Source organism: Podarcis cretensis, assembly GCF_951804945.1.
Source record: "Podarcis cretensis genome assembly, chromosome: 14".
NCBI lineage: Eukaryota > Metazoa > Chordata > Lepidosauria > Squamata > Lacertidae > Podarcis > Podarcis cretensis.
Genome location: NC_137183.1, coordinates 11,498,851 through 11,524,373, shown reverse-complemented (window position 1 = coordinate 11,524,373; position 25,523 = coordinate 11,498,851). Strand labels below are relative to the sequence as shown.

At 42.2% G+C, this 25,523-nt stretch overlaps 2 protein-coding genes across 9 annotated transcripts in view; both read right to left on the bottom strand.

Moving 5' to 3' along the window:
• Nucleotides 1-2,407, bottom strand: part of MYO5C (myosin VC) — a 54,247-nt gene extending 51,840 nt beyond the window's left edge. For 2 of the 3 annotated variants that reach the window (XM_079953136.1, XM_079953139.1), the window contains exon 1: nucleotides 1,849-1,947. In XM_079953136.1, the coding sequence (XP_079809262.1) occupies nucleotides 1,849-1,932 (84 nt within the window). In that variant the 5' untranslated portion in view covers nucleotides 1,933-1,947. Of the gene's footprint in view, nucleotides 1-1,848; nucleotides 1,948-2,209 lie in introns of those variants that run through there. The other variant, XM_079953137.1, reaches the window with a different exon arrangement.
• Nucleotides 2,408-7,464: 5,057 nt separating this feature from the next.
• Nucleotides 7,465-25,523, bottom strand: part of MYO5A (myosin VA) — a 123,933-nt gene continuing 105,874 nt past the window's right edge. For 3 of the 6 annotated variants that reach the window (XM_079953126.1, XM_079953125.1, XM_079953128.1), the window contains 11 exons: nucleotides 25,090-25,288; nucleotides 22,472-22,546; nucleotides 20,985-21,078; nucleotides 16,564-16,710; nucleotides 16,020-16,174; nucleotides 15,726-15,815; nucleotides 14,923-15,073; nucleotides 13,513-13,795; nucleotides 11,773-11,947; nucleotides 10,630-10,710; nucleotides 7,465-9,900 (listed from right to left, as the gene is read on the bottom strand). In XM_079953126.1, coding sequence (XP_079809252.1) covers nucleotides 9,748-9,900; nucleotides 10,630-10,710; nucleotides 11,773-11,947; nucleotides 13,513-13,795; nucleotides 14,923-15,073; nucleotides 15,726-15,815; nucleotides 16,020-16,174; nucleotides 16,564-16,710; nucleotides 20,985-21,078; nucleotides 22,472-22,546; nucleotides 25,090-25,288 — 1,603 coding nt within the window. In that variant the 3' untranslated portion in view covers nucleotides 7,465-9,747. Of the gene's footprint in view, nucleotides 9,901-10,629; nucleotides 10,711-11,772; nucleotides 11,948-13,512; nucleotides 13,796-14,922; nucleotides 15,074-15,725; nucleotides 15,816-16,011; nucleotides 16,175-16,563; nucleotides 16,711-20,984; nucleotides 21,079-22,471; nucleotides 22,547-25,089; nucleotides 25,289-25,523 lie in introns of those variants that run through there. The other 3 variants (XM_079953127.1, XM_079953129.1, XR_013833028.1) reach the window with 2 other exon arrangements.

Sequence of the window (25,523 nt, the reverse complement as noted above, 5' to 3'; positions counted from 1 at the left end):
ACAACATACCTATGAGAAAGTAAACAAACAGGTCCAGTGTCTCTCCACCCGCAACCATGTGGAATAGAAGACGTAGCCATCTATCTATTTTTTTTGTTTTTGTTTTGTTTTTCCCACCAGTTAAGTCTCTGAAACTGAAGGAACACCCAGCTGATAGAAAACAGCCTGGGAAGGGCAGGATTCGCTTAGTTTTATCAGTGGGCGCAGAAAGGGTTATGTTTCTTCTTTTCCACCTACTCTTCCCAGGGCTCACCCTACTATTAGGGATTTCATGATGTTCATGAGCATCATGAAAGAGCAGAACATTATACCGTATTTTTTGCTCTATAAGACTCACTTTCCCCCTCCTAAAAAGTAAGGGGAAATGTGTGTGCGTCTTATGGAGTGAATGCAGGCTGCGCAGCTATCCCAGAAGGCAGAACAGCAAGAGGGATTGCTGCTTTCACTGCGCAGCGATCCCTCTTGCTGTTCTGGCTTCTGAGATTCAGAATATATTTTTTCTTGCTTTCCTCCTCCAAAAACTAGGTGTGTCTTGTGGTCTGCTGCGTCTTATAGAGCAAAAAATACGGTAATTCTTTTGTTTTTGCATTTTTACTCATAGGGAAGTGTGTGTGTGGTATTTTCTGCCTCAGGCACCAAAATAAAGTGACTAGTTTTGGGTACTATGCATCTGATGAATGGAGCATTTGACGTTCTGTGTCAGGCAGCAAAACATCTTGGACTGGCTACATTTTAGACATCATGGTTAACCTTACAAGCATGAGGTTCCTTGAGCTCATGCACGTCACACACACAAAGAGATCAGAAGCTTCTGTCTCTAAGCTTGGACAAAAGGTAAAATTATGGTTTACCATTAAACCAAAGAAGTCTTCAGTCACTCAGTGCACAAGTCAAGCAAATATTATAGACACCTTAATTACTCCCACTGCTCTCTCACTCACAGTCCCATTTTCAATTTACTGGACATGCTCTGTATTTTGCATATAAGTATTCCCGATGTTCACTGCTTTAACATTTTCCAAGCTTGATATATGCCGCTTGGGGCACAGGTCAGTTGCGGGAAAGCGGCATAAAAGTAAAACCAATCCATAATCCATTCCTCCTTGCCAGTAGAGTTGACTTTGCAGCCTTCGTCATTCGCTAGCCTTAGGATTTTTGTTAGTTGGGGGATGACCTCAGATTTGTATTGATTGGGGGCAGTGGCGTAGCGTGGGGGGTCCAGGGGGGTGCGGCCGCACCGGGCCCAACATCTGGGGGTTAGGGTTAGGGGGCGCAAATCTACGGGTTAGGGGGCGCAAATCCACGGGTTAGGGGGCGCAAATCCACGGGTTAGGGGGCGCAAATCCACGGGTTAGGGGGCGCAAATCCACGGGTTAGGGGGCGCAAATTACTTGCCTTGCCCCGGGTGCTGACAGCCCAGGCTACGCCACTGATTGGGGGGGCATCCATGCTACTCAGCAGTCAATCCCCTTGAGTTCAGGGGCCCTTCCCCCGCATCCGCGCAAGTACCCGCGCAGATACAGCGCTGTCAAGCACAACTGCGCGCAGAGTCCCAAGTAAACCGCGCGCAGGATTGCAGCCATCCAACCACGTCGGGGGTCCTTCCGTCTGGGGTTTGCTTCTGCTGCGCCACCGCGCCGTAGTTCAATAACTTTAGGATCGCGGTGCGCGCCTTTGCGTGTGCGAGGGAGAGCGAGAAACCCTTCCTCCTTCCGCCCGACTTCTTCAGCCAACGATTACTTTTACCTTTCTCGCCTCCCTCCCTTCACCCGCACCAGATTTCTTCCCCCCCCCCTCCATCTCCTGGGGGGAAACCGAGACAACAGGATTCCCTCGTCCCCGGCTGACCCGTGACCCGCATTCCTTTCCCACACAATACGGGCAGAGGCGGCGGCGGCTGCTGGGCTTCTTCTGCCTTTCCCTTCCCTCCATATGGCGACGGGGAAAGAAGGTGTGTGTGTGTGGGGGGGGGGTAGAGAACTGCCGTTTGCTAAGGGTCTCGTGGGAACCGTAGCTCCCTCGAAGGGGCAAACTACAGTTCCCAATAGGATACTTTCTGCGGGGCGCTCGGGGGCTTTGCAAAGCTCCGCGGCCATTAAAAGAACCCCCCCCCCCCGCTGCTGCCCGTCGCGCCCCCCAGCGGAGGGCGGGCTTGGAGCGGCACCTGCCTCCCGCTTTTCTCGCCCCCCGCCCCGCCGCCCCCGTTTACCTGCGTGTAGAGGTCGCTGAGCGCCATTTGGCCGTCGCTTGTGGCCCCGCTTGTGGGCGGGAGGCTGAGGGGAAGGAAGGAGGAGAAGGGGCTCCCCGTCCCGCCGGAGGAAGGAGGCCCCGAGGCGGTCGGCGGAGTTGCCTCAGCCCAGCTCCTCTCGCGCGGCGGGCGGCTCTGGGCAGAGGTGGAGCCCGAGGGCGAGGAAGCGCCGGAGCGCCACGTTTGTTGGCTTGCCCGCCGCTTAAAGGGCGGCCTTTTCCGCTTAAGGGAGGGCTGAGAGTTGAGGTTCCCCATCAGCTATTATTATTATTATTATTATTATTATTATTATTATTTCCGAATTTACATATAAGCTAAACAAGCTATAGCTTAGGGCCCCACTCTCTTGGGCCCCCCCCCCAAAAAATATAAAGGAAAAAAAAACTTGATGTACATTTCCAAAATATAAGATAAAAAACTAAAATAAAATCTACATACAGCAACAGTGTTTTGTGTTGTGTAGGCTCCCATGATGTAAGTAATGGGCCCCGCCTGCTAGCCTGCTCCCTAAAATATCACTGGTTACTATATCAATTACTCATTTCTATATCAATTACTTTGATAAAATACATATTTTGTTATGTGCAAATGGCTTTAGATACCTATTAGGTCCATAAAGTACCTTGTAGCATATATTCAACACACAAAAAACCAGCGACAATTTGTTGTTGACAAAGGACAGCTGGACATATAAAGGGCCACATATATTCAACACAAAAAAAACCAGCGACAATTTGTTGTTGACAAAGGACAGCTGGACATATAAAGGGCCACATTACCTTCAGTAGCTTAAGGCCTCATCAAACTTAAAGCCAGCCATTATTATTATTATTATTATTGGAAAAAAGGGGAGCCACCAAGTTTCTAGGAAGGTTGCAAAGGCGGTGGCTGAAGGGGTTAAAAAGAGTCAAAAATAGCAGGTAGCAGTGATGGGGTGACACCTGTTAGCCACAATAAACACCCCCCTCTGACTCCTGTGATTATTATTATTATTATTATTATTATTATTATTATTTATACCCCGCCCATCTGACTGGGTTTCCCCACCTCTTGTTAGGAACAATGTGTTGTTGTTGCTGCTGCTGCTGTTGGTTTTGCTTGACGACACAGGTCACTTTTAAGGCCATGCACATAGGAGCCAACTCCTAGGGAAAGAAGTCTCTTTGGCAGCAGTTTGGCCCCAATAAAGTCTTTGAGGGAGGTGCTGCCCCCCCCCACCACCACCACCACGGCCCAAGTTGCTGGGCACTGCCATTCAAATGGTGTGCATGTCTTTGTGAGGGATTATGTGGGGATGGGGGTTAACTGCCTTCCCCCAATATTTTGTTCAAGTTGGCAGCCCTGGCCTTTCATCAGATTCTGCACTTAGGCTGGAATAATCAGATGCATAATTATAGGATGGGCCCCATCCGATGGAGGGACGCCTGGATAGACAGCAGTACATGTAAAAAAAACAGATCTAGGTGTCTTAGTTGACCACAAGCTTAACAAGAGTCAACAGTGTGACAAAAAAAGCGCTAATACTGTACAGTCATACCTCGGGTTACAGCCACTTTAGGTTGCGTTTTTTCGGGTTACGGACCGCCAAAACCTGGAAGTACCGGAACGGGTTACTTCCGGGTTTCGGAGGTCACCCATGTGCAGAAGTGCTAAATCGCACTTTGCACAGGCGCAGAAGCGCCGAATCGCAACCTGCGCGTGTGCAGACACAGGTTGCGAACTCTGCGGGTTGCAAGCATGCATCCCGCATCGATCACATTCGCAGCCCGAGCGTCCACAGTATTATATTTTTATATGTGCTGGAAGCCACCCAGAGTGGCTGGGGCAATGCAGCCAGATGGGTGGGGTGGTATTATTATTATTAATTATTATTATTATTATCAACCGAAGTATAGTATGCAGATCAAGGGAAGTAAATAGTACCACTCTATTCTGCCATTGTCAGACCCTGCCCTCGAGTACTGTGTGCGTTTCTTGGCACTACAGCTTGAGCAAGATATTGACAAGCAGAGGAGGTCGACCAAGATGATAAAAGGTCTGGAAGTATCTGAAGGGCTGTTACATGGATCATGGAGCAAGGGTATTCCAACTGAACAAACAGGAAGAACTTTCTGATGGTGAGAGCTGTTTGACAGTGGATTGCAATATACAGTGGTACCTTGGGTTACATATGCTTCAGGTTACAGACTCCACTAACCCAGAAATAGTACCTCGGGTTAAGAACTTTGCTTCAGGATGAGAACAGAAATTGTGCTACGGCGGCATTAGGAGGCCCCATTAGCTAAAGTGGTGCTTCAGGTTAAGAATAGTTTCAGGTTAAGAACGAACCTCTGGAACGAATTAAGTACTTAACCTGAGGTACCACTGTACCTTGGAAGGTGGTAGATTCCTTCAATGGAGGTTTCTAAACAGAGGTTGGATGATCCATCTGCCAAGGATTATTTAAGTTGTCATTCTTGTATTGCAGCAGGTTCAACTAGATGACCTTTGGGGTTCCCTACCAACTCTACAATTCTATGATTTAGTGAAGATTCAGGGTTTTTTGGTTGCAGATATTTAAGCAGTGTTTAAAGTTAACCTGCAGCCCTCCATTTGGATCTTTGAAGTTTTGGAATGTGCATTTATTGAAGCTGCTACCATGGTGCAGCAATAAATGTTGTAAGTCTCATAAGTTAATTGTTTAGGGAAGCTGTACCCATTCTTTGTTTCCCTGCTAGATTGCCTATAAACAGAGCTCCTGTCCTCCTCAAGTTACCGTACAGTGGTACTTTGGGTTACATACACGTCAGGTTACATACGCTTCAGGTTAGACTCCGCTAACCCAGAAATAGTAACTCGGGTTAAGAACTTTGCTTCAGGATGAGAACAGAAATTGTGTTCCGGCGGCGCGGCAGCAGCAGGAGGCACCATTAGCTAAAGTGGTGCTTCAGGTCAAGAACAGTTTCAGGTTAAGAACGGACCTCCGGAATGAATTAAGTACGTAACCAGAGGTGCCACTGTACTTTTAACTCATTGAACTCATTGAACTCAGCATGACTGACATCTGTAGGTTGAAAATTCAACTGAACTTGGTAACTCCAGGAATAATGTATTTACACAAAAGACACCAAAGAAGACTTGACAGTTGTTATTTTTATTTGGACATTTCAGTGATAGCTAAGGTACAGCATTTATGAAGCATACGTTTACTAAATACGTCAGACACTATGACAGTTCAGAGCTTATTTCATTCTGATACCGTTTTGGTTTCCATCTAAGCACAGTAGCAATATCTAGTGAAAACCTATTGTCTGTCAAAACCTTTGTTTCAAAAAGAATTACAATTTTAAAAATAGTAATTTCCAAAGGATTTTTATGTGATATGTTGAAATGTGTCTGGTTTTGAAATCTTAAAATGAAATGAGACCTTCAGCTTCTAAATGCTGGTGGTTTCGAGATATGGAACCAAAAGGCAAAATGCCACTATCCCAAGCAAATTTGGATAAAAGCTTTACTGGAATAAAAGGGACTTCTGTCCATGTACTGACCCGGAACCAGAGATGATCTGTTATTTTAAAAAAAATCTGCTGTATGCAAAAGCAAAAAGCATCACCAGAAACTGTCCCATAGATTCAGAGTGTCTTCTTTTTGGAGGACAAGCTGGGTATCCGCAGTGCACTGCTATTGTGACTGCTTCCATGTGCACATGAAAACAGATCCAATCCACCAATCATAGGATTCTTTATTTAATGAGCACATGGGATTCCATGGAAAAGGGGAGAAGTACAAGCAGAGCAGCTATCCCATGCATGCAACAGGAGCAGGATTTTTAGACTGAGGCAAGTATTTCTATAGCATATTATTCTTTATTTATGAAGGTTAGGGGTGTGATTCTCTGCACACCACATGCAAATATGTTCCACTGAATTGGGGCTCTAAAATTACCCACAAGATTGCATACTTGATCAGTTAATATTTAACAAAACCAAATCTTTAAATATTTTTTAAGTTCATCCCTAATTGAAGCTTGCGAAATGTTTTGCTAAAATCCAGACACAAGGTTATGTTGCAGAATCAGTGGATTCAACACTGGAAGAAAATATCTGAAACCTAATGAGGTAATATTTGTGCAATACTTCAGGTCTGTACATTTCAAAAGGGTTCTTGTAAGTCGTCCCCCCCCCCCCAGCATTGGAGAGACTATTCCTTATCAAATTGACAAAATTAGAAATAAAGACATTTCCACATTAAAAAGCAATAACCATGCTATAAAGGGAGGTGAAATAAGCATAACCGGAATTGTGTTAGGCGTAAGGACTCTAAACCAGAAGAACTAAACTGAACATTTTATATTTGTGTATCAGTACTAAAAATGTTAACCTAAGAAAAGTGCATGAAAAAATACTGCTATGTAAAGTATTAGATGAATTAGAAAATACCAGTTAAGCTTAGAAATATCTTGCTTTAAAACATGTGAAGCAGCATACTATTTTAATGTGACCAAAAGTAGTATTAGACTACTGAATATAAGGATAATGCCTATAAACATCTATCACTCTTGTAAATAAACAAGGTACAGTAAGGCTTTTTTTACAGGTAAACAAAAGGGAAGATTCATACATTTAAGCATAGTTTCTGAAGTAGTTAAGTTTCTTGAGATAATTTTATCTTACTAGAAGAATTTTAAAGGGCAGAATTTCAGTTAATTCACAGGAGGAAGATGGTGGAAATTCTGTTTTTGTTGAGGTTCTAATTTTTAAAAGTGCTGCTGTCGCTTTACATCAGTGTCATTACAATTATCACATGATATACTAAGAATCCAGTGAAAATGTGAGAAGATAGTGTACTTTATCATAACTTAAAAAAACCTGTGATCATCTCAGACTCTAGGGTACCCCTCTAGGGTAGCAAATTGTGTCTCTTCCCATTTTTGCTCAGGGCTCCTTGGTGATAAGGCACCCTTCCTGGCCGCAGACACAGAGGATATCTGTTTTTGACAGCATTTTATGGTCGTTTTAGAAGAAGCACGGCTTGTTAGGAATCATTTTTGTAAACTTTATGCCAGATGTAAAGTAAACATATTCAAGTAAATAACTGTTCATTTGCCATAAAGAAAATACATATTAGACAATGCTTGAGTAGAAGTAGCTGAATGTTTCTTAAAACAACCATCATACTCTGCCAACAACAAAAATCCAAAAAGAGAGATAACCCAAATCAGTTTTTAAGAACAGTACTGAAGAATAAACAGCACCTCACTTTATTTACTTTATCAGTGACCAGATGACAGGTGCACATCACTGGTCTTCTCAAGTGAGAGCAATGTCGCTCGAAGGATGTACAGAGAAATTTAAACAATATGCCTTTACAGCATAAAGATATGTTTTAAAATAAATATACATTACAATTGCTATAATACAATATTGCACATGGCAATCTCAAAATATGTCATTTCTTCCTATGTATATCTGATCAGCACTGACCGTATTTAAAAAAAAAAATCGACATCAGAAAACACTGAGCAAGAATAAACAGACATTTTGAACTGTCAGTTCCACATTGATGCAAGTGTTCAGAACGCGACAGATTCCAGCAAAAATGTTATCAAGCAGTAGCCTTCTTAATGTGTCCAGTGAAATATTCCCATAGATACAGAAGCAGAGTATTACTGTTACTCGTATTATTTTTCAAAGTGCACCCAAATCAGAGTTTGTTTTACATTTTGAAAAATGAATGTGAAGGACCTAAGGTATTCAGGAGATTTGGAGTAAAGTAATTCCTCTCTCACCTAAGCATTTGAGAGTCATCTTAAATATCTAAAATATCTTAAACAATAACTCCAAAACGGATAATATTAAAGCATACATACTGTCATTAAGCTGGCAACTAAAAAAAAACCCAAGGTGTGAAGCTAACATACACCAGAATGATAAATAAATACTAAAAATATAATATGTTTGGGTTTTGTTCATTGAACTCGGGGTCTTCAATACTTTTAAGTAAACATTTGAAATACAATTACTATGCATCTTCCAGTTTGTTGTTTGTGCTTAGTTACCATTTCCTATTACCAGCGATATTCCTTACTTCATACATAAATCTTGTTAAAAGACTGGACTATTAAAGTTGTTGTTTTTTTAATCCTTATTTCTCTTGCCTAAATATTATTACTGTACATTTATAAGAACACAGCACACAGCAGCACTTGTATATGTTTTGAAACAGTACTAACTAATGAACAGCTATGTTGTACCATACTGTAAGCCAGAAGACTTTTTCGATACTTCGCATCATTTATGTCACACTGACATAAATAAGGAATAATTTTGACAGATTATCTCCTGGAGTGCAATCTACTACGAATGTCTACTGTGCATGCCCCATTGAAGAAACCACAGCTTATGTTCACTACAATGGGTTTGCACAGACCCAATGCCTGGTATATTCTGTTTTCCACTGCCCTTTTGCATTACACTTTCCAGTCTCTAACATGTTTTAACATATAGCAGATAATCCCTAAATGCTTATATACTTCACTAAAAAAATCACACCTTTAAAATGGACTCTTCTGTCCTCTCTGGTCCCTGTCTACGAGCAAATCTATGACTTAATTACATTTAAGTAAGTTAATAAGGAGTTAAAATGGCCTCTCAGCTATATCTTCTCTATCAGCTTTCACAGCTAGGGAGTGGACCAGGGAGAAGTTCTCTCTCAGGTCCGCTCCCCAGCCATGCCCCCAGCTTGCTAAAAACTGAGCACCTCTAGCGAGTGTCTGGCTGCTGGTACTCTCCCACCACGCCAAAGGCTGAGGAAGGGAGACCAACCCTGCCATGGTTGCACCAGAGCCACAACCACAGCTCCCAGAGAGTCCTGATGGGAAGGGACCTTCTCTAACTCAATGAGAATCAGAAAAGAGACAGATTGAGGGTACACACTGACACCATCACATTGAAAGTGGCTATATGCATCTTTTTACACCAGGTGTGTGTGTGTAGCAGGGAGCTGCAATTGGTGGCCGCTTCAAACTTAAGTGGTGCACATTCTGTTCCTCAGCCTTGCTAAATTAGGGGAAACTGCTCTTCAGGTGGTCCCAAGTACAATAAAAGTTTTGCCTTGCCCACCAGCAACAGAACTTTTGATCTCGGAGGAAAGGGAATAGAAAAGCTTTGTTCCTCAGAATGTCTCGAGTGCCAAACTCAAATATAAAAGACAGCTTGTGACTAACCGGGGGGGGGGGGGGGGTAGGGAATGATCCATACTGAAAAATTTCTAATTCTGAAAACTTTTTATAGGCCTCAGCATGAGAGTAGTGAGTTTATACAAATGTTTATGTTTCCGTTAGCCTTCAGCTTGAGACAGTTACGCAGCATTCCAGCTTTCTGCAATGCTTTTCAGGGCATCTACAATATTTCCCCCAGCTTTCTTCCATTCCCCACCCCAGCCATGGCTTTTCAGTGTCTTCACTGTTTTAAGATTACAGGTAAGCACACTCATGATCAAAAGCGAACTGTACACTTGATTCAGACACGACAGATGAATCCTAGGCCCAAACTTGCTGGGATCTGGATGGTTTCTAATGCAAGAGATGATGGGTTAAACGGGAAAGTAACAGGGAAAATATGCTTAGCATCCATTAGCAGCTGAGGAGAGTCTTTCTTGTCTCGCATACGGAGCTGCAAAAATAAGAATGCATCACGTTAGTATTTAAATTTATTTCCTGTATTGTTGATGATGATGATTTGATACCCGCCCCCTTCACCCTAAAATCCCAGGGTGGGACACAACAATTTAGAATTCAACGTTAAAAACGGTTTAAAGCAAAATGCAATCACTAGATTAGGGTGGGTTCTAAACACATCTATCTAGAGTAACAAAGACCAAGGTAAAGAGGCGTGTGCTCAGCATATCACAAAAAAAAAATGTATGGTGAAGGTGCTTGACACAATCCTATGGGGAGGAAGTTCCAAAACCTAGGGGCAGCCACAGGAAATTCTGAGGGTGGTGGGACTACCAAGATGGACCCCTCCACTGATTTTAGCACCCAGGAAACAGTGTTTCAGATATTTTGGGTCTAAGTTGTTTAGGGTTTTATGTGCTAACATGAGTACATAACATAATGCATATGTTCTTTTACAAAAATGCTTCAGAATTCCCCCCTATGAACCACTTTCCCCAAATTTCTATCAAATGAGGCATGCTCTTTTCACCACCTCATTGCCAGCTGGAAGCTGGAAGAAAGATGATCGCTTGCTTGGGATGCTTATGCCTCATTGGCAGAAACTACCTGGCTGCTCCTTTTCCTCCTCTTTGGCCTGGTTTGTACCACCACTGCACTACCTGCGATATTTTCTTTTCTTTCGTTAACACAAGCAAAAAGGAGAAAAGTAAAAAAAAAGGTTTACCTGTATCGTCCGGATAAAGGACACAGACACTCTTTCTTCAAACTCATTAACAGGAGTATACAAGTTCAAAACTTTCACAATCTGTAAGAAAAACAGATTTTTGGTTTGTTCCCCTTCCCCTCCTGGTAACTTACAGGTGCTTGCTTTTCATTTAACCCTTGCAATGTTTTAAATCAGCAATCTTCAACTTTTCCAGACCGGGGCCTGCTTTTAACCCAAACAGGCATTTGGACCCCTGTTTCTTAATTATTTAACCATATATTTATATGGTGGGAGGGCTGGTGTTGCAGCCACCTCAGATCAGGCTGCAAAGCAGTAGTGGGTCCTGGCCTATCAGCCGAAGACCAGCATTTTAAATTATACCTCTCCAAACCTCTCAGATACACACCAATTAAATTGCTTTGCTGGCTTAAGTCTTACACCTTTATAATTCTTCAAGAAAATCACCTTGGGTTGCAGTAAGTAGCAATGCTGGAATGCATGTATTTAAGAATATATTAGAATACCACACCCAAGCACTACAACAAAAACAGAACCCAAATTCTATACTTGAACTATAATAAAACCCTGGAACTTTGCCTCTAGCATAATGCCTTATTCTCCTGTAAACAAAACCAAAATACAAGGCAAAACTTATTTTATTTTTTGTAATGACTGCTTGTACAGAAAACTGCATTTGGCATGTAGGTTTTGCAGTGCTTGCTCCCGTTTCAGAATTCCGTTTTCATATTTCACAACTTCTGAAGTTAGCATTTTATCAATGACAGTATTTCAACAATAATTGCCAATGTGGCGAATGGACACACAGTCCAAGCACCACAATGACATAACTCAGATTATAATCAAAACAAAATAACGACAGGCTCATCACAGGCTCATCACAGCTATCTGCCAATCACCCAATCCCACCACCCTTCTGAGTAATACCCCTCCCCACCTTCTCACTATATAGAAGGGTCTGGTGACTTCTGTTTCAGTGTATCTGAAGAAGTGTGAATGCACACGAAAGCTCATACCAAGAACTAACTTAGTTGGTCTTTAAGGTGCTACTGGAAGGAATTTTTTTATTTTGTTTTGACTATGGCAGACCAACACGGCTACCTATCTGTAACTCAGATTATAATGTAAGAAAGGCTGGCTTACCTGTGCAGTAGTTAAGGCATTGCACATGGAACAAATGGCCTCGGCATCCTCATCCGTTTTCTTTTTCACCTGCAACAACTGTGCTGCTTGGATGAGCGGCTCCAGAGTTTCTTTAGCCCCACTATTCATCAGATTTTTGTCACGAAGCCATTCTTCAAGCTGACTTACATTGTACCTGTTAAGTTTAACCCGTGCACACATTAAAAACCACAGTGTTTAAGGTTTTCAGTCAGCCTGAACAAATGGTGGGTGGAAACTTTTTATAAATGCATTATTGTTTTATTATTTCCCTTCACACAATATTCTGTAAATTATTTAACAAATGTCTTTTTCTGACTGCAGCTCCTGCTGCTCCTCCCTAACACAGTTCAAGAAATTATGCACAATGCCTTTAGAAAGCAAAATACTTACTAAGTAGGAATGTAAATCCAAAAGCTCCAGCACTTTACCTAGTTCTTTACTTGCTTTTTAAAAATATACAGGGCAGAATTTTGTTTTTACCATTCATCAATAAAAACTAAGCACACCCCCTTAAGGAATCCCAATGCCCAAAGTTGGCAAATAAATATCTGCCCTATGAAAATTAAATTTAGCAGCTGTGCCATACCAAACACGGACAGGGCTGTACATCAAGCTCATAACAGAGTGATGCATATAGCTTCTTAACCCACAAAACACGACTGAGCTAGTCCCTGAATCCTTGCTTGCAGAAAAGTAATTTCCCCATTAAGCCCCCCAAGAATTCCATTTACTCAGGACAGAACTTCACATTATAAGGCACTTCCCCTTTCCTTTGTAATGTGGGGTTCTCTTTGATAGCAGGCTGTATACATGCAGACAATCTTCCCTTCATTGTGCACTTCAGCCCCCTCCACCACCACTCCTAAAAGCTTTCCTGCTTATCATCCAGCCATTTTCAAAACCAAAAATAAGCCTAGTAGGGAAATGGTTAAGAAACTCTTTTTCTGCCAATTGATCTGACCTACATTACCCCTAAAGGGACGTGGGTGGCGCTGTGGGTTAAACCACAGAGCCTAGGACTTGCCGATCAGAAGGTCGGTGGTTCGAATCCCCGCGACGGGGTGAGCTCCTATTGCTCGGTCCCTGCTCCTGCCAACCTAGCAGTTCGAAAGCATGTCAAAGTGCAAGTAGATGAATAGGTACCGCTCCAGTGGGAAGGTAAACGGCATTTCCTTGCACTTCTCTGGTTCACCAGAAGCGGCTTAGTCATGCTGGCTGTACGCTGGCTCCCTCGGCCAATAAAGCGAGATGAGTGCCACAACCCCAAAGTCGGTCACGACTGGACCTAATGGTCAGGGGTCCCTTTACCTTTACCTTACATTACATTACCCCTAATGTACGCATACGTTTAGAAAACATGCTCACTGCTTGCCTCCTCACAGTATGCCATCATTTGTGACCCAGACCATAAGGTCAGTTCTGGCAATCCTTAACCCTCAGGAAGATAGGGGTTGAAAGGAAGGAACACATGAAACAAGTGTATAACTCAAGTAATATGACACTGTGCACAGTGGGTGTACAACCCACTGCCTCATTGCGTTTAGGAAAATCACCAGTTTGGCAAGTATGTGAACTTGTCAAGAATAATTCTCTTTAACGTAGTGAATTCCCAAGTCTAAAAATAACCTTAAAATCAACCACCTGGTTCAGGAAGAATTCACTATTATGCCTACCAAGTATAGCCAAAAGAGATGAAAACATTTCAGAAGATATCCTCACCTTATCTGCATCCCTTTGCTCCAGGAGCACATATCTTTCCGCAGGAGGAGGTTATTGAGGGTCACTGCTCCAATGATGTAGAACATCTGCTTGACTACCTGTTTGATCAGCTCTGGATCCATTCCATGCTGACACATGATTGAGTGGAAGGTGTTCAGCTGTCGGATGATAGAGTCCAGCGTGTACGTCCCTTCGTCAGCAATGCTGGAGGTTCTCTTTCGGAGACCAGTTGGTTTGACCCCCGACACCCCTTGGATAGTTTCATGCTCCAACATTCCTGAAACTGGTTGACAAGATGATGTTGATATTTATATATATATCCTTTCTCCCAGAATTGAGAGTCAACATGGCTCACAACAGTAAAACAAATACAAATAAAACACCTATCGCTAAAAAACGTGTAAAAGGTTGTGGTTAAAAGTAATTGAACAATCTATAGAATTAAAACAATGTGGCCCATGAGAACATTCCCCCAAATCACGCCCATTCACCCATTAGTGATAGGTGGGAAGACAGGGTTAAAACACAAGCAGGGAACAGGCTTGTGCAGCTAAGACAGCAGGAATTAACTCCCAATCATCAGAGTGGTGATTAAATCCTGTTCAGTTCAAGCGGCCCAGCATTTCTGTTGAATCCCCCAGTTTTTGGAGGCTCAAATAAGAGCAGGGTAGTTTGGGGTAACTGTGTGAAAGCCTTTGCAAAAGTGCTTTCAAGCAGTGCTTTGCCACATTTTAAAGTTCCCAACAAGAAAGACTTCAAAGTACAGCATCACCATCATGATGCCAGGTGATTGACAGGAAGTGGCTTGGACCACGACAATGGAGTGGTGTACCAACCAGTCAGCTGAAAAGGCCATGTCATTGGTATGTCCTGCCATGTGTGTTGGGCCAATGATGTGCTCCAGCAGCTGTTATGAACTGTCATGGCAGCCATGAAATCCTGTGCTGGACCCATCAAGGCAACAGCAGCATGCATATTAAAATATCCCCAAACCAATGTCCACGTTTTCCCCAACATCATCACTGAGATTGCCCCCAAGAAGCCCACAGGCAAGATCACTGTTGTTCTCCAGCAACTGGTATTCAAAGGCCTATGGCCTCTGATCCTGAGGTAGTATACAGTATAGCCATTGGGACTCACAACCTTATCTTCTATAAATTTGTCCAATCCCCCAACTGTCTAATTCCCCATTCTGCTTTTCGCTTGTCCAGGTAAATCAGACTTCTTTTAGTAAGCTTTGACTGCTGTTTATAATGAAAAAAGTATATATAATGTCATCTCTCTTAGAAATAAAAGCTCTTCTTTTAACAGTGGAAATCAGAGTCATAGGCGTAAACAGCAGAGATGTCTAGTTAATTAGAAAAGGAAACCACAGGTTTCTATTTTTTCTCTCTCTTCATTTTGCCTTACCAATCATTGGCTGCAGAATATTCTCCAACACTCTGACAAGCTGCTGGTAGATCTGAATGGCCAAGTCACTCAGCACTTGTCTGTATTCAGCAAGGTCAAAGTTAGTGAGGCAATGTTCATTCTGACGAGGTGTGTTGTGCTTCATAAAACCCTGGATTTGCAGAAGACAATGGTGCACATTTGTTGCAGTTTGTATTTATGCGTTTCCATTACGTTATCCAAAACACTCTGGATGGACAGCATGTTTCAAAAACAGTCAACGAGTTCACTTCCCTCATGCCCACCAACCTTGCCATCAAATGCCTTCCAAAGGAGCAGAGGCTCAGTACTTTTTTCAGAGCAGGGGGCATTGATGTAATTTGCTGGAGTGGTATTTGCCAGTGCTGTAAGCCTGGGGGTGTTGGGTACAGGACACTGTTATGTAAAAGCTGGAATGAGACTGATCCAAGATTACCCAGTGAACCTCATGGTGATCAGGGATGTGAACCCAAGTCTCCCCAGCCCAAGTCCAACATGCTAAGCCTTTACCAGTTCAGGCATTTTTTGACTTTCCTTGGGGGTGTGACTATGGACTCTTTGGGGTATGGCTCTGGGGACTGTCGTGATTAGCTTCTGCACATCAAAATTTACCACTACAGCACTGCCAAGAATAGATACAACTCTTGCTCTTGTCAATACTTTCTGTCCGTGGCTTACAAGTAGAAGCCATGCTTTCATCTTAACAGGCAGATCTAATGCCTTCAACCCATTTTGTACATGCAAAGTCAAAAGTAAAAGTGAAAAACATAAATGGCAAGACTTGCCTCTTCACCACTGTACTGCTTCAAGCAGTGCAAAAATCGGCATGTGTTAGACAGCCAGAAGGAAACTGTTTCAAAGTCATCACCTCTTTTCTGAAAACAAATGAAGAAATAAATACAGCGTGTATGGAAAAGACAATAAGAAGAAAACATGGTCACAGTTAACTGCTTTAATTGCTATGTTTATAAAGTATGGAAACAAAACTGCCCCCTTTTTTCCTTGTCCCCATATCGTTTGCTGTGCAACACTAAGTGTTAATTCTCCACACTGACATTGTCATTAAATAACAAACATACCTTCAAGATTTTTTTGATGCCATTAATAGTCGAAGTTAGCAAGGACCTCACTTTTTGGTCATCATTAAGATAGTCAGCATGGCGGACACACATGAACAAAATGTATGCTGGCAATCCTGGGATGAGGTTGACTGCCACACCTCGTGGCTTCAGATCTGAATAAGAAAACAAAAGTATGCACACGTAAATTCATAGACAGCTTCACTGTGTTTTATATGGCCTGGTAAAACTGCAGCTCTCCAATTTACCAGAATTGTTCTGGGACCAGTTAGTACTAATACTTTTTATTTGATTTCAAAGTTATGTTTCCTCTTCCAGTTTTCTGTGAAAAATTATCTGTGCCCAGAACAGAACAGAATAATGTGAAGTTACAAAAGGAAACAAAGAGATATGTAATGCAACTGATATGAAGAGCTGAACTTTCTCGGTGAATGGGGATTGTTTCCTTTTCTCCAACGTTAGATAAACTGGACCAGTTTCAAGAAACACTCCACATTCATAGGCAAAAAGACTGGTTCATTTTATAAACAGAAAGGCTTCTTACCTAAAATCAGGTTCTTGACAAGCTTTGGCTCATCTTCCTTTTTATACTCTAACATCCCCTGGAAGTCCTTTTCTTTCCTTGGAATATTGACAGGATGGATTGGCTCATCAATTATTTGTCCAGGTGAAATGTTATCCATCTGGCCCACTACATCAAGAAATGGAGATTTATTCATAAAAATAGCTATTTGTCACAGAACCTCCCAGTTTTAGACAATAAGATTAATACTGGATTCTGGAGTATTATCTGTCAATTCATTTCACAGCATGCTGGCTGTCTAGCTCATCTACAGGGTGTATTCCCAAAGGAGTAAGTCCATACTTTTCAAATTAAGTTATTAGACTTATGATTCTTTCTACAGTTATGGGACATTAGATCTTTCAGGCTGCATCGCACACCCAATATGACAGGATTCACAGTTGTAGTCAAGCAAATAAATCACCCCTCTAAGGGGTCCTTCACCATGAGAATAGAAGCTTTCTCACAATGTGTGAAGACATGCAACCCAGGATCAAAAAATGTTTGTGCTGAAGATCTTTGGACTCCCTCTACTTTTCCAAAGCTCTATTTAGGCACACTGTAACCAGTCTGGAAGGTATGTCTGTATAAAATAAGAAGTGAACCATCTACTGCAATCAGTGAAAACATATACAAATTGCAATTTGTATAGACTCCCTACTACAAAAAGAAGGTAATGCACAGGACTTTGCTCTATGTTCAGGTGTCACTTTGGACATTCAGGTAAGTTAACCTGCTGGTATCACAACCTTCCTCCTCTTGGCAAACTATTGTTGGTTATCCTATAAGCACTTCCATGACTTCTTTCTCTTCCCTTTCTGGTCTCTGCTTCCTTTAAAGCACATACAAGGCAAGGAAGCGCCCACAGCTCACTTCTAAGAAGCTACAGGTACCCCCACCCCTCACAAAAGAAAAATACTAAATACAGACTGAAAGCAACAACTCTTGGACAATCTCCTCTTCTTGTGTCATGCGCATACAACCAGGAAGGGGACATCCAGAGTGTTTACATTCTACATAAAATGTGTGTTTATGCCTTAAAAAGTTGGAACAGTAAAAAGGGCGAGATCTTACTAGGGATAAAGGAGCAAAAGGAAGTTTTTATATACTCTAAAGCTACAATACTATGCACACTTACTTGGGAGTAAACACTACTAAAATCAATGGGACACTTCTGAGTAAGCATGAATAGGATTGGGCTGTACGTCTGTTAGACTCCGTTTAAGGAAATACTGAAAACCGGAAGTTACTTTTCCAAAATGTATGCTAAAAAGAATGCCCCCAGCAAACTGCCCCCAAGCAAAATCTGGCATGTTGAACAACTAGAAACTTTCCTCCATCTTTCATTCTTGTGTCAATCCACAGCATAATAACAAAGCCATTAGAAAACTGCCAAAGGCGGTCCACATCACCCCAGTACATCACAGTGCTGTGCGGTTCTAAATTTTTTCAACATCTTGCCTTCATACCTGGATCCAGTTCAACATGCAGTGCTAAGCCGACCATGTGGGTTCAAAAACATGTGGGTTCAAAAACAAACCTTGGTTGGGAGTGAGACAAACTACGAGCCCAGGTTCAGGTATTAACACTTAAGCCAAACCATGGATTAGCCCTGGGTGGCACAGCACCAGCAGAACCAAGGAAGGAGCACAGCAGCTGTGATCTTCACTCCAGGAAGCTGCACATTTCCTCGTTCACACTAAGCCATGACTTGGCTTATCGTTACATGAGAACGGGGCTGTACACTGTGCAATTCAGGAAGTGAACATCTACAACACACTGATCAGTGCCTATTCTTCAGATAGATAGATTATGGTCATAGACCAATACACCAATATACACAGGATAGTTAAAACAGTAAGAACAAAACATAATAAGAAAACACAAGATTAAGAGTGGAGCCAACAGAAAATGTACTTTACCATCTGCTTCCTAATATGCATTGAGGCAGAAAAAGATTAGCTACCTTTTCTGTACCATAAGAAGTCATCACTTAAACAACATATCAGAATCTGAGTGAGTCTCCCAGAGTTCTTAAAAAATGGACTATGCTTCAAGACTATATTTAATATGGCAAAGGGAAGGCAACAATTAGAACTTAGCCACTCCCTACTAACGCTTAAGTAAGTGAAAGGTCTCAATGTAATCTGTAGGCGAGCAGCTTTTTTTCTTCTTAAGGTGTTCTTCCTGCAGACAATGCTTAGTAAACACAGAAGTCTGTGATTTCTCGATGTTACCTCCTTGAAAGGCAAAGTACAACTGAGAGAGGGAGGAGGGAAGGGCTATGAAGCAAGCAGGGAGCTGTTTTCACCAAGGTAAAGAGCTATTTTACATTGCACGGTAAATATTCTACCTGGCAGACAATGACTTATTGGTCAAAGTCTTCCGCCAAAATGACTAAGCTGGGAAGTCATGATTTCCTCTTGCACAGGCATTTATAAGGCAATGATTACCAAGGCCAAAGACACAGCCATGCCCATTCGCATTTTAATTCCATGATGCATTGAGAGCATTATTGATGCATTTATTTCATCTATGAAAGTGTATGAGTAAACTGAAAACTGCACACAAACCTACAAGGGAAAGTAGCAAATGAGCAAGAATTCAGTCTGTTCCTTGAAGAGAAGGCCTTGTTCACTTGGAATCAGTTTGATATCAATCTACTGTGCTACTGTTTCAATGTACCTTCACTTCTAAATACAGTATGTTTCAGGGGGGAAAGTCAACTTGACCTTGAATACTTGTGAATACAAGGTGCTTATCCTGCAAGTTTTTGTTTTTCTCTCTCTCACTCACACACGTGTATTTTCAAATTGCCTTCCAAATGACTCCTCCTGCAAACTGAGAAGTACTTTTACCTTCTGCTCGACATTGTCTTTTTTACCATTGTTGTTGATGATGTTCAAATGGGGAACTAATGACTGAACCATATATTCAAATGTTTAGTTATTTAAAATGGCATCCTGGGGAAGGCTTCTAACCATAGCTAATATTCCTTTGCTAGACGTCTTAGCTGGTGAACAGCTGTGCTGGTGGAGGAACTTAGAGCTGTTGTAGTGAAGGTAGAAAGGGCCCCTTGGACAGATTGCTGTTCTATTAATTTCTACATGTAAAAGCTTCTAAGGACAGTGTTCCTCTTCTGCAGAAGGGCTTCTGCCAGTGCCAGTACCACAGGAGCAAGAGGCAAGAGCAGAGCAATACTAATCCCACTGAGGGAGCAGCAGAACAGAGCAGTGGGTCCACGGCCACATCTGAAGATGTTCCAGCCGGTATCAGCCAGGGCAGAAGGTGTTCCTCCCAATTTGTGATGTCAACTCTAGGGCTTAGTACAGCTGAGAGACCCAAGATCAAAGCCAATGGTGGATTCCTGGGATCTGGATTAAGTGGGTCCAAAGCCAATGGCATGAACAACTCCCTGTTTTGGCTCCTTCCACTTCCTACCATCAGTGGGAGAACCACTGGAAGGTGGTGGAGAGGAGACCATGCACCATCCTAACAACCCTTCCCCACCATTAAGATCTGAGTGGTGCTAGGATTGTACTCTAACCTCCCAGTTCTCCTGGCGCAAGTGGTAGCTCTCCTGATTGCAGTTCTAAAGGTGAAATCCAACTCAGGGATTCTAACTCCAATGCCAATGTGGTCTCTTAATTTGCTACCCTTGGAAATTCCCTCCTGTTGCATAGTAGGAAGGCACCATCTCTGTTGTCTTTTTGGCACCTCCCTCTTTCAACAAACCTTCTCAGTGGATATATTTATCGGGGTCTGCATCCATATCACGGCTGCTTTTAACCGTGGGGTTGTTTTTAAATGCTTCTATTATTTTCATATGTTTAATTGTTATCTCACTTGTTTTAAGGTTGTAGCTGTTTCATTTCTTATATAATTGTGTGTTTTATTGCCGTAACCCACTCTGGGACTTGGTGCTAAAAAGTGGGTAAGAATCCAATCAAACAAAGTCTTTTCTGAGATGGCCATCGTAGGGAGGGAGGCGGGTGGAATCCATAAGCAAAAAATATTACTATAGATTCTGAGGCACCACATTCTCATATTTCAAAAGAAATGAGTGCCTTCTTATTAGCCAGCTGTTCCTGTTTGAAGTACTTACTCTTGGCAAAAGTAAAACACTGCCCTTTAGTAAACAGAGAACGAAATGAATTTCAACTCACAACCCATTTGCACTCAGGGCCCAAGATAATCCATACCCTTTCCTTAGCATAGTCACATTAATTACTATTTCGGGATACTATAATGTGAATATGCACACAAGTTCAACATTTTTCTAGTTATTGTATCTACTTGTCGACAGCTAAAGACTTATTGCCTCTTTCATATAGTAAAACAGGTCAACGTTTGCACCGCCAGACAAGAGAGAAAAACAGTTTGACAACACACAGATACCATACCTTCGAGTTCATCAATCTTTTTTGCATAGACTTTAAGCTGCTTTTTCAGTTTGCGAACAATCTTGTCCTGTTTTTCAAGCTGCTCCATTAAATCCTAAGCAATAAAAGTTGAGAGGGAAGGATTAGGTACTTAAAAGTGCTGTCTATAACGACAGACAGAGCAGAACCAGTACTGTTAGTGCTACAAGAGGAGCTGAGCACAGCTGAAAGGCGACGCTGCCATCTGGCTGAAGTTTGCAAGCCTGCACGCTGCCTAGAACATAAGCAAGACAATTATATAAAGTATGTTGAAACATGTGCAGCATGACAGACACAGAATTCTTCCACAGGCACATTTTATGGATATCAACATACAGTGGTACCTTGGTTTAAGAACAGCCTTGTTTACGAACTATTCGGTATACGAACTCCGCAAAACTGGAAGTAGTGTTCCGGTTAGCGAACTTTACCTTGGTCTACGAATGGAAGCCGAACGGTGGAAGGGCACCAGTGGCAGGAGGCCTCATTAGGGAAAGTGCGCCTCCGTTTAAGAACGACTTTGGTTTAAGAAGGGACTTCCGGAACGGATTAAGTTCATAAACCGAGGTACCACTGTATCTACATCCAACTTTCTAGGTTCTTTGTGGGAAGCCACGACAAGTGGTATTAATGTGATTTGAATGTATGCCATGCATGTGACCTGGGACTCCCATCTCCCAGCCACTATGGCCAATGGTCAGGGATGATGTAAGTTGGCCTCCACAGAAGGCCATAGGTTTTCCAACTCTGTTCTATTGTCATGTCTATTTCAGGCTTGTGGAGATTCCACAACCACTTATTACTTTTTAGACATACAGAGGAGACTTGAGGAAAGAGTGGGAAGTCTGAAGCCCCCTCCCATGGGGGACCCCAACAACATTTGAACCAATTTTTGCAAAGCTGGGAGACTGAAGTATATCATTCTTCAAACTACATTTTAACACCACCCTCTACTAATAATTTAAATTACAAATATTCTTGCCTAGCCTCGCCAACAATTCCCGCAATGTTTTTGGTACCACTAGATATCCGTTTTAATATTGAGGGATGCCATCTAAATCAGGCGTAGGCAAACTCGGCCCTCCAGATGTTTTGAGACTACAATTCCCATCATCCCTGACCACTGGTCCTGTTAGCTAGGGATGATGGGAATTGTAGTCCCAAAACATCTGGAGGGCCAAGTTTGCCTATGCCTGATCTAAATGCTTATCTAAGAGCAAATCTGGAATCTCTTTTTCAGAAAGCAAAGTACACAGCTAAGAGAGTCTGCTTCAGTCATGCTGCTGTGTTCATATTAGTAACAAAGACGCTGACACAAATGACACAACAGAAAGCTCTTGGAAGAGGAACGACATTGATGAAGTTTTCTGAAAAGGATTTCCTTCAACAGTGGACAAGGCAGCCAGCTCTTCAGTTAGTGCTCCAGAATAGCAAACAAAGAGAGTTGGCACAATGTACACAGTACATACAATCATCCGTTTGTAAAGTGAAATCCGGTACGACTGATACTTCATGGGATCATCTGCATATAACTCCTCACAATACTGAAAAAACAGGTATAAAGTATAGGTTCTTCCCATTCTTTAAAGGCGCTAGCATGTCAACAAACTTCAGAAGAAAAGGCAAGTTCAGCTACAATGATTTTGAGACAGACTTAGGCTATTAAAACAGCGTCAACCTCCCCACAGACCAGGATGCAAAAGTCACAGCCTTTAAGATGCACACAACAGAGGGGAGGGAAGTTTTCTGGTCCATTTATTACTATAAAAACCCCTGAAAAATATGGCTTTAAAAATATATACCTCACAAGCAGGCGGAAAATAAAAATGCTTCAACAACATTCAGTGATTACTACCCTCAGAATGGGTACTGTCAGGAATATTTAAACCAAGCTGGGTCATGGTGGTCAATTCTTGTGACATACCATAGAAAAAGATGAAAAGGAAAATGGGGACTCTTCTAAAAAAGTGAAGGCTGGAAGGATTAATCCCCCTTCTAAATGTTTTACACATTTGGGGCAACATCAGAAACTGTATGCTTCTGTTCAAATGCCAGAGATACGAGCTGTTTAGTTTCCACTTTTCAACTATCTGATTGCCTTGGATTGTCCTCAGAAGGATGGACAGTTATAGAAACTGTCTTAGTTGTTCCTTTGAAAATCAATAAAAGTGTGGCTTTTAAAAAAGTTTTTTTTAGCAGGTACATTAAAGAATGTAGCCCTTGCAGCATGGCATTGGCATGTACAACTGCAATTAAGCTGTCTAAGAAGTTAGGCTATATGATAAACAATGCTACAGGCAATGGCAGAGTTTGAAGAATGATAATGAATACTGGTTATTGTATTCATACAATACTGACCCCAGTTAATACTGGGGTTAATCTTCATGAAGCACCAGCAGGAAAACTTGATGTTGTGGAAATGCAAGAATGCCAATACTTTAAAGCTAGATATGGGAAGCTTGCTGAGGAAGAGAATTGTCTCTAGAGGAGAATACAACACACCTACCATAGCTTGGCATTGGGTCTGTATGGAGGCGGGACAAGCACCAGGCTAGCTGGAGTTATTGACCGGATGGACTAATCTCCTGCTAAAATACTGGCCAAAGTTTGGCCTTCCAATCCCTGAAAACACACTTCTCCCCAAGTTCCTAAAATAAATGAAGTAGCAGCAACAGAAGGTGCAAGCCTACAAGACGGGACTTGAAAAAGGCTTGATGTTTTTTCGTGCAGCTGACCGCATCACTAAGATTATTTGGCTATTCTGCAGAAGTACTGCAATAGCTTCAGGACTAACCCGCAGCATCTGGATGATAGGGAACCTATTCAGGGGTCATGAATACAGTGATCAAAGGGACCTTCCTTTTATAACTTTGTAAGTGCCGTGGGTTAAACCACAGAGCCTAGGACTTGCCAATCAGAAGGTCGGCTGTTCGAATCCCCGCGACGGGGTGAGCTCCCGTTGCTCAGTCCCTGCTCCTGCCAAGCTAGCAGTTCGAAAGCACATCAAAGTGCAAGTAGATAAATAGGTACTGCTCCGGCGGGAAGGTAAATGTTGTTTCCGTGCACTGCTCTGGTTCGCCAGAAGCAGCTTAGTCATGCTGGCCACATGACCTGGAAGCTGTACGCCGGCTCACTCGACCAATAAAGCGAGATGAGCGCCACAACCGCAGAGTCGGCCACGACTGGACCTAATGGTCAGGGGTCCCTTTACCTTTAAGCATGTGTTGAACTCAGGAAAAATTGGGAATCTGGAATGTTGCCCCCCTCCAACCCGCTCAATAGTCTAAAAATGCCCCTAGGCAGGGCTGGGGAACCTGTGGCCCTCTATCAGACATCCTGTCTGAGACTGATGAGAACTGGAATCCCTCATCTTCTCCCTGCCTTAAGACTTCCAAAACCAGAGAGAATCTCATCAAGTTTTATTCACCATCCTTGGAAGAACATAAGTAAGTCGCCAAAGCAAGAAAAGCCACTTCCTCCCTCCTTCTGAAGACCTAAAGATTCAAGACATTGAAGACACAAGATCTACCCACTCTGGAAGAATGGCAGATGAAGATGATGGACTATATGGGACTGGCAGAAATGACCGACAGAATCCGAGACCAGGGAAAAGAGTCGGCGGAAGAAGATTGGAAGAAATTTAAAGACTACTTACAGAAATACTGTAAAATTAATGAATGCTAGAATGATGTTGGACAGAAATTAAGTGGTTTCCAGCTGTAATGTTTAAGAGATATGAAAAAAAGGCTTAGAAATGAGTAAAAACTAATGGTGAGGATTTGCTGAACTAACATTATAAATTGGAATACAAGAAAGGGAGGTACGAGGAGGTCTGGAAAATAAGTTAAAAGAAAATAAGTAACGAAAATTCTATCTGTTTTTAATTATTTTTGTATTTTTGTTGTTTTTTTCTGTTTTGTTTTACATTGTATTATTTTTTGAAAACTTTAATAAATATTCTATAAAAAAAGAATCAAGACATTGATTCTTGCTTTGGAGGCAGTCGCTGTCTTCAAAACCTATTGCAAACATGCTTGCAATGACAGCACTTCTCAACACACACACAGTTTATTAAGATTTGACTTACTAGGTTCTCATTAGTCAAGCGGGTGATCTCATGTTGTAGGCTAGCTTCTATACGGGCTTCTGGGGGCAGCTGCAGGTTCTGCGCTAACAACTGCTGCTGGCGATTGTTCTCCTCCTTCAAACTCTGAATCTCTCCACGGAGGGCTTCCAGTTCATTGTCATGGCTCCTCTTCTGAGACTGCAGTTGAGATTCCAGAAGTCTACAAAGCCACAGAAAAACAAAGGGCATTTGGGGGAGGCAGAGAGAAAAGGGGGAGATGAGGAGGAAGAAGGAAAACACTTTTTTAGAATCTGTGTTGAAGATGGTCACCAAAGGTCTAAATACTGTCATCAAAGCTCAAGTGTACATATAGCTGCCCATTTATATGGAGAAAGAAAGAAAACCAGAGAGTACTCTTTAAACCCATTTAGGTGATTTGGACCAAAATCCCATTT